This window comes from Acomys russatus, chromosome 12, assembly GCF_903995435.1.
Source record: "Acomys russatus chromosome 12, mAcoRus1.1, whole genome shotgun sequence".
Taxonomy (NCBI): domain Eukaryota; kingdom Metazoa; phylum Chordata; class Mammalia; order Rodentia; family Muridae; genus Acomys; species Acomys russatus.
In genome coordinates this window covers 48,167,363-48,176,451 of record NC_067148.1, presented here as the reverse complement: position 1 = coordinate 48,176,451, position 9,089 = coordinate 48,167,363, and the positions used below count along the sequence as shown (strand labels likewise).

The 9,089-nt window shown below is 38.1% G+C and overlaps 1 protein-coding gene across 1 annotated transcript; it reads left to right on the top strand.

The window, feature by feature from the left end:
• Positions 1–257: 257 nt before the first annotated feature.
• On the top strand, positions 258–8,619 carry Nudt12 (nudix hydrolase 12). The gene is made up of 6 exons (XM_051154421.1): positions 258–473; positions 1,121–1,710; positions 3,858–4,025; positions 5,150–5,263; positions 7,161–7,360; positions 8,325–8,619. The coding sequence occupies exons 1-6, from the start codon at positions 271–273 to the stop codon at positions 8,433–8,435; spliced, it is 1,386 nt and encodes a 461-aa protein (XP_051010378.1). The 5' UTR covers positions 258–270; the 3' UTR covers positions 8,436–8,619.
• The last annotated feature ends 470 nt before the right edge of the window (positions 8,620–9,089 follow it).

Below are 9,089 nucleotides of genomic sequence, written 5' to 3'. Positions count from 1 at the left end.
CCACTCCAAGCTCTGCATTTCTATTACCAGAACTCTTCTGTTATTGTCTGACCCTTCTCTTAGGCCCATAAGTTGAATTATAATTCACAATTTACAGCAATTTCAAAATCTACATGGCAGTAGCAGTTGGCTACGGATTATCTTTTGACAGGTGTATTGGTTTGGAAACTTACTGTTTTTTTCCTAGGTCTGCACGTAAGTAATGTTCATCCATTCATGCAAAAAGCAATTGCAAATCAGGTTTTTCTCACTTTTTTTTTAAAGGAAGAAATGTCTTCTGTGAAAAATCCAAAAAGGGTAATACTTTCTGAACTCCACAGTTCTGCTGCAGAAGGAGATGTTGCCAAGTTAGCAGCGATACTCAGTCACTCTCCATCTCTTCTCAATGAACCTTCTGAAAATGGCTGGACCGCCTTAATGTATGCTGCAAGGAACGGGCACCCCGATGTTGTCCAGTTTCTGCTTGAGAAAGGGTAAACACCTGAGGGCTGTACCACCTAAAAGAGTTTGCACTCTAATGTCTGCTTTCATGTCTGTTCACATTGTCCTATAGATATGTTTATATGGATGGGCTAGTAAATAGCTTATTTCCCAGCTTATTATATGAAAGGTGGCCTAATTTATCACTAAAGTGGCTTTTATTGAGACTGTGGGTTGAGGAGGGGGCTCAGTGTTAGGGATTAAGCCCAAAGCCTCATGCATATCAGGCAAGCTCTCTAACTCTGAGCTGCACTTTAGAAATACATTTCTTAATTTAAAAGGCAACCTTTCATATTTTGTCAGAAAGAATGTCTACAATGAGTTTAATGCCATTCTTCTAAACACAACTGTGAGCCTCATTACGGCTGCTATGGACTATATAGAATGCTTGCATTTCTTTATGGCACACCGAGACACTTTCATTTTATTTAAATGTCTACTGTCCTTAACTTTTCATTTCCTACAATTATTACTTGATTGTTTTAACCTTCGGTAGTGAACTATGAACCAAATGATGAAAAAGAAAAAGGGGAAAAAAAAAAGAAATAGTTGGGCTATGTATGTGTTTTACAAAAATAAATACAAGAGAATAATTTTACCTATCGTTTTATTTTTCCTCCCCATCTTTTCGTCTATCTAGATGTGACAGATCACTTGTCAATACGTCAAGGCAAACTGCACTAGATATTGCTGTATTTTGGGGTTATAAGCATGTAGCTAACTTGTTAGCTAATGCAAAAGGCGGGAAGAAGCCGTGGTTCCTAACCAATGAAGTAGACGAATGTGACAATTATTTCAGCAGAACACTACTGGACCGGAAGAGTGACAAAAGAAATGATTCTGACTGGCTGAAAGCTAAAGAGAGCCACCCGGCCACAGTTTATATCCTTTTCTCAGACTTGAACCCCTTGGTTACTCTGGGTAGCAATAAAGAAAGCTCGCAGCAGCCGGAAGTCAGGCTTTGCCAGCTGAACTACACAGACATAAAGGGTTACTTGGCTCAGCCAGAAATGGTCACGTTGGTGTTCCTTGGAGTAGAGCTTGAAATGAGAAAGGGACCACGCAACCATGCTGAAAGAGTCCCCGTGGAAGAGGACGATGGTTTGGTCACTTGGTTTGCCCTCGCCATAGAGCCTGTTGCCGCTGAAGACTTTAAGCAAAGACACGAAAATTGTTATTTTCTCCACCCTCCAATGCCAGCTCTTCTGCAGTTGAAAGAAAAAGAGGCTGGTGAGGAATGAGTATGTTTTCTTGTGTCCCTAACTGTCTGCTTTTTAAACCAGTTTGGAGGTGCGTGTTTGTGCAGCATCTGAGTGGTACATGCGACTGCGCAGTAAGCCTAAGAGGTCCCTCAACTTCTCCCTCCAGAGCCATGTTCTAATGCTGGCTGCAATGTTAAGCAGCCAGATTAGTTTCCTTGGAGGTAACCTCCACGCGTGATGGTCCCATTCGACTCCTCTGTAAAGAAAGTTTGAGTCCCTACTAGGCTTTGAAATGGACGCCAAAGACCTTAGCTGTTGTATTCCTCACTTTTGATTTTTCAATAGCATCTTTTAAAAAAGAAAGAAAGGAAAAGAAAAATAGCAAGAGTTTTATTCTGAATACCCATTTGTTGTAGCTACAAGAACAGTCCCACACCTCCACATTGTGAGTGAGTGTGTGTGTGTGTGTGTGTGTGTGTGTGTGTGTGTGTGTGTGTTTGAGAGAACAAGGTTAATTCTAGCTACCTCATAAGCATGGATTGTATGTATATAGGTGGAGTGGAGGTCAGGAGCCTTATTGGGAGTAGATGAGTTACTGCCATGGCTTAGCAGATAGACAGCATGTTAGAATGACGTCAGTGAAAATAGAAAGTAAGGTAGAGTGTGCGGTACTCCAGAGGTAGCGTGCACATGATTGGAGCATTATAACTGGAAGATAGTAGACCCTTGGCTGGAGGACAGATAACAAGTAGTATCAGAGACAGAGAATGGTGAGGAAATAATAGACTTAAATAACAAAAATTATATTTAGATCCATATGCATAGTTTTATAATAAACTCATAAATGAGCTAATTGTTTATTTTTTCTTTATTTTACTAGTGAGGAAACAGTGATAACTACTTTACTGTATAACTTTACTTTTCTATGCCTCAGTTTCCTCTTCTAGAAACAAGGATAATCAATCTCTCTCCTCATAAGGTTGCTGAGAATACCAAATAAAATAATATATAAAAATATATTACGCATATATAAATATACATATATAAATATATATACATATATATACTAAGTATAAATATATGTACACATATGTATCTTTACAGGATTATAGTGCATAACAAATATTAAATACATATCTTTGTATATTGATTCTGATAAAAGGTAAATACTATGGTATATAAGGTAACAGGCAAACAGTTAATGATACTTGTGCTTCTTTAAATATTGTGCTATAAGTTTTATTCACCATTGTCACTTTAAATGTTGTTGCATTTATTCTTGTTTTGGATATTTCAAAATTCCGTCGGTCACATATTAGATTTTAAGGAACATAAGTTTACCAGGCCTCTGAGATATTCCTAGTCTTATAACTTGATTGTACTATTTCTCTCAGGTCACAAAGCTCTGGAAGAATCAATGTAAGGGCTTGAACAAGAGTGCATACATCCTAAGATAAATTCTGTTGGGCATGTTTAATGGAGTTACCTACAAATAAATGCTACGTGCTATATACAAAGACTAGTTATGTCCCACAGTGTGGTGCTGTGAACCAACAGTGGCTTAATATACCAAGAGAGACCTATGGCTTCCTTTAAGTCAACAAAGTATCACAAATGTAAAGAAAATACAGACTGTTGTTGTTTTGTTGTGCTTTCTTTTTTCAGAGCTACAAACAAAATCTAGGGCTTCACAAACACTAAAAGAGTATTCTCCCACTCAGCTACATCTGTAGCCCAGTATAAGATTTTGTAATCTCTACTGTATACTCACTGTATACTTGGGTAATGTATATCCAGTATTTACGTACCAATAGCAGAAGCCTGATCTGTTAGTCTTTAGTGTACATGTCAGTGTATCTGCCCTATTCAAATTAAAATTAAGCCTGATTTTTACTTGTCATATAGAAAATTAAATTGAAAGGAAAAACAGCTGGCTTGAATCACTACCATAATCTAGCTGTGTGATTTTTTTATCTGTGAGAATACTACAACAAAGTGATTTAAAAAATATAAATATGAATGATAATAGTACATCATAAAGATAAATATTAAAGCCATTGACCAGTCAGAGATTCCTAAAACAACCCATGTGATTACTGCTGCTTCAAACCATTGTACCTACATATTATTCCAACTTTTCACAAAAATAAAACTTCTTGTACTTCTTCTTAAAAGGAGTTGTCGCTCAAGCAAGATCTGTTCTTGCGTGGCATAGTCGATACAAGTTCTGCCCAACCTGTGGCAGTGCGACTAAAATTGAGGAAGGTGGCTATAAAAGAGTTTGCTTAAGAGAAAACTGTCCTAGTCTCCATGGCGTGCACAATACATCTTATCCAAGAGTCGGTAAGTAAGGGTTTTCTTTTTTTAAGAGTGTGTGTGTGTGTGTGTGTATTCACATCTGGATGTGTGTGCAAATGTGTGTAAATATTATGTATAACCAGAAGAGGGTGTCTTCCCATTGAACTGGATTCACAATTTGTTAAGAACTACACATTGTGGTTGCTGTTTGAGGAGCAAGCATGCTTAACCATTGAGCTGCCCCTGAGACCCCAAAGGCTTTGCTTTTTTTTTCCCCCCCGCCCATCCCCTTTCTTTCTTTGTAATGAAATCTCAGCTACTTGGAATCTTGGGTCAGAAGACATTCTGGAAAGAACTAAAATGTTTATATTTTAATAAAAGCATTTCAAAATTATTCAGTAAAAGACTGTACTGTTCACGGTAAGTGATGTCTTACCTTTAGTTTATCAGTTCATGAATCTGCTGCATTAAGATGCTTCATTTCAAAGCTAGTCAGTTTGGCTCCTCTCGTGAAGCTATGATAAAGTCTCCAGTGCCTCAGTGCCTGGTGGAGACGTTTCCCCAGCCTTGTGGTCTAAAGCTCCCTTCTGGCCCCTGCATGGCCTCTATGCCTTTATTGGCCTCTATGCCTTTATTCTTCTAGGCCCTGCTGCGTTTCTTCTCTTGCTAGAGAAATCCCATAACCCAGCCTTGAAAACTGCAAGAGAAGCTGCTTAAAGTTCAGCGATCCCAGGAATACATGGGCGCTTTAATGACTGAGTTCCCTGATCTCACTCATGATCTTGGAGGAGGAGTTTCTAGGTTACTGACTTCTAGAGAGATGAACTGCTAAGTGTTATTGGATGAATGGGAAAAACAAATTTAGTGTATTTTTAGTAAACTGTGAATGTTTCAATGTTCATATATTATCTCCTCACACTTGTGCCTCATATACTCTTAAGTACAGAGAAAATGTTGCTAAGATCGGAAGTAGGGATGGCAAAAAGCATCTTCCTTTCACTTACCAAAAATATTCTCTGTAGTTCCTCAGATATTTCTTAAGCACTTCAGAGCAGAAAGGAGGGCTGTGGTATAAATCAGAGTCTTGTCCCTGCATGTTACTATTGCATAATGCATCTAATTGTATTTACTGTTGCTTCTGTGTGTGCTTTTTTTTTTTTTAAAAACAGATCCAGTAGTCATCATGCAGGTTATCCACCCAGATGGAACCAAATGCCTTTTAGGCAGGCAAAAGAGATTTCCCCCGGGCATGTTTACATGCCTTGCTGGATTTATTGAACCTGGTAAGCCTTTTCAGAATAAATTTTAGAAATTTAAAACAGATAACATGAGCTCCTATAAATACCATGGTAAAAATTTACTGCTGTGTGTGTGTGTGTGTGTGTGTGTGTGTGTGTGTGTGTGTGTGTGTGTGTGTGTGTGAAGGTTGCACTGTTGAGGTCAGGAAACAACTTTGATAGTTTTCTCTTTTAGCCATGTGAGTCCCAGACTTAAATCATCAGGTTTGGTGACAAGTGCCTTTACCTGCTGAACCGTTTTCACAACCCCAAAATATTTTAAATAGTATCTTAATCATGTAATTTAATCATGGTATCATTTCCAAATTTTTACAAAGGTAATTTGTTTATTTAAATTTAGTATTTACTTTGTCATACATTGCTTTTAACCAAGCACTGCAGGTGGCTTGCACCTCTCTTCTGTGCTAGGTGTGTCACCCTTGCTAAGGGTTATATGATTATTACAAATACAGCCATTCCCTCCATACCCTGCATTACAATCCCAGGCATGCTGCCTGACTCTTCCTACAGTAATCAGCACCACCTTACAATACATATTTATAAATGATCGACTTTAGCACCTTGTCAGTTCTGTAAGATATAATGTTCTCTTTCATCCATTTTTATATGTCGGTTAGAGCCATTGCTTCACATGTAATAGGATTTTATTAGGTATCCCAGAGCAAATGAATGAACATATCTGGATTAGTCATGTTTAATCTCAACATACAATGTTAGTCTGCATTGTTAGGTAGCATAGCCGTAAACATGCTACTTGATCCTCAGCTGGAAGCTGGCCTGTGGTAAATCTTGTGACCCTTTTACAGCCTTAGAGCGGGCACTGCACAATGCTCTCACAGGTGACGGCACTCGGACACAAGGACTGCTTACCTAGCCCCAATTCACTGGTGATAGAGAAGGGATTCAAACCCAGGCAGTTTCACTTCTAAATCCTTGCTCCTAATCACTGTGTTGCACTGAGAAGGGAAGGTGGACCCAACCTCTAACAAAGACGCTATTGGCAATCGACACTTTCTGTGAAAGGGGAAATCAGGTTTCGCCAATGCAATGATACTGAGTATATCAAACACGCTCCAAGGCAGGACCCATTCCCAGGAGTTGTTTTGTTGGTCTTTTGAGAGAGTGGTTTGGAGTTTCCAGGTTTTAATGAAAGTTGGATGTTATAGTATATGCTTGTCTGTAAGCCCAACACTTGGGAAGTGGAGGCACTAAAGTCAGGGATGAAGGATAGCCTCAGCTCTCGGCTACATAGCAAGTTCAAAGCCAACATGGGCTACGTAAGACCCTATCTCAAAATAAAATAAAAAAATTTTAATGGAGAGAAAAACTAGCCATTTATAAAACTCACACAGAATAAGTCAGGCAGTGGTGGCACACACCTTTAATCTGAGCACTTGGAAGGCAGAGGCAGGTGGATCTCTGTGAGTTCAAGGTCTGCCTGGACTACAGAGTGAGTTCCAGGACAGCCAAGGCTAAGCAGTGAAACCCTGTCTCAGAAAGAAAAACAAAACAAAACAAAACAAAAAACAACAACAAAAAAAACCCCACAAAATAATGGCGTATTGAACGGTGATTCATGAGATAATAAACTTTTTAATAATATTTAGTCAACTGTATGTGACAGTTGCAGAATTTATAATTATTATTTTATGTACTGCCAAATTGGGCTTTTAGGAAATGAAAAGTGGCTTGAAGCATTTGGACACTCGATTCGTGGGCACGTACTTCCAAGTGTAATACTTTTCTTCACTTCCAGGCTGCAATTAGCATTCATGGAATGGGGGCTCTTTCCAGAGTGATTTCAAAATGTTTGAACTGCTCGGCGCTCACAGTGCCCAAGTCATGTTGACCAGCCACTTGTTCTTTTGCCTCATCTGATTAGGCGAGACAATAGAAGACGCTGTGCGGAGAGAAGTAGAAGAGGAAAGTGGAGTCAAAGTTGGCCATGTTCAGTACATCTCTTGTCAGCCATGGCCAATGCCCTCCTCCTTAATGATTGGTTGTTTAGCTGTGGCAGTGTCTACAGAAATTAAAGTTGACAAGAATGAAATAGAGGATGCCCGATGGTTCACGAGAGAACAGGTAGAGTTCAATTTAATTTCCTTATTCTATTGATTGTTCCATGATAGTATTGGTTTGGGCATGCTGCAAGGAAGCGTACTTCAGCAAGTTGAATGAATGGCTGCAACCCTCTCATTATGAATGGATTATAATGTAATTGATAATTCCATATAGAAAATGTGTGTTGTCGATATGTCCTGTTTGCCTCACTCTGTGAGATTCTCTAGAATGATGATTCAGTGCCATTTCAAGTTTCACATATTGTACCCACTGATGAATGAATGATAATCCCTCTTAGTGAACTTGAAGTATTTATATTAGTTCAGACATAACAAATATCAATCACAGGCATTTATACTAAAGGAAATAGCTCTCAAAAAAGGCAGTAAAAATGCTTGAAGTTTTTGTGTATTTTGAAAGATAATGCTGAAGATTATGGATCACCAAGAGTTTGAGTGCAATGCATAGTGAGTCCCAGGCCAGCCTGTACTGCATAGTAAGAGTCCATCTTTAAATATATATATGCAAACAGGAAGTAAAAGGGGAAGAAAAGAAATATATTGAAGGACAAGAAAGGCATAGATGTCACCAAATACATAAATGTGTATCATAGTATATATTCATGAGAACTTTTAAAATAACATCTCTTAAGTAATAAAAATACATTATTGAACTGATTTAGCCAAAATTTTATATAGAAAAAAATTGACACTATAGTATTAAATTTTTAGACTCATTTATGGCTTTGCCCATACAAAATTAATTTTTATTTTGTACTGACAAAAGAATTAGTTGGTTGTTTCAGAATTGCAGGAAAAGGTACCCTTACCAAAATGTTGCCTTGACTTTGGAGTGAAATGCATTCCTGGCCTTGTTTTTATATGCTTTTCTGGAACATTTTAACATTGAGACAAGGGCTCCCTGAAGCAACTGGAAACCCCATAGTAGCTGGCCTCTGAAGTGCTGTGCTGTGCTTCTGTCTCAGGTTGTGGATGTTCTTACCAAAGGGAAGCAGCAGGCGTTCTTCGTGCCACCGAGCCGAGCCATCGCCCATCAGTTAATCAAGCACTGGGTTGGGATGAACCCTAACCTCTAAATGAGAAACAATAACCCCGCTGGAGTTTTATTTAATTTTTAATCCTACTTATCTCTCAAGTGAGATTAGATATATTTATTGATCTTTAGAATCATATAACATAAAAATTTGGGAGCTTTGAAAATATTTGTTAACTACGAAATTAGTAGTTTTGTAAGTTAGAATGATGCCTCCGTTTTTTTTTTTTTTTTTAATTTGGAGTCATCTTGTGAATGTTTTTGTTGTGCTTGCCAATTTTATATCAGAAAACTGACTGTAATTCTACTAAGAAAGATCCCGTTGGAATGAAGTATGCTCCAGAGGTGGGATAAACCTTAATCCATCTCTTGTAGACTGGATCCTTGTTGGAGATGAATGGTGAGCATCAATGTATATTTAGTCATCTAATCATCAGTCTCCTGGCCTATTGTTCTAGTGGTAGTACTGTTACAGTGTTACTACCAGTTTAATATGACTAGTGTTAAGAATGATTTTATTTTGATAATTTACCCATTGCTGTATACTATACTCATGAGTAGAGAACTAAAAAACACATGTACACTTGTGTCTGGACCTCACAGTTGAACTCAAAGCTAAGTGCTTACACTAAAAGTTATTATTAAGACAAGTGAAGATTCTCCAATTTTTCACTTGACATTAACATTTTATTCCTGA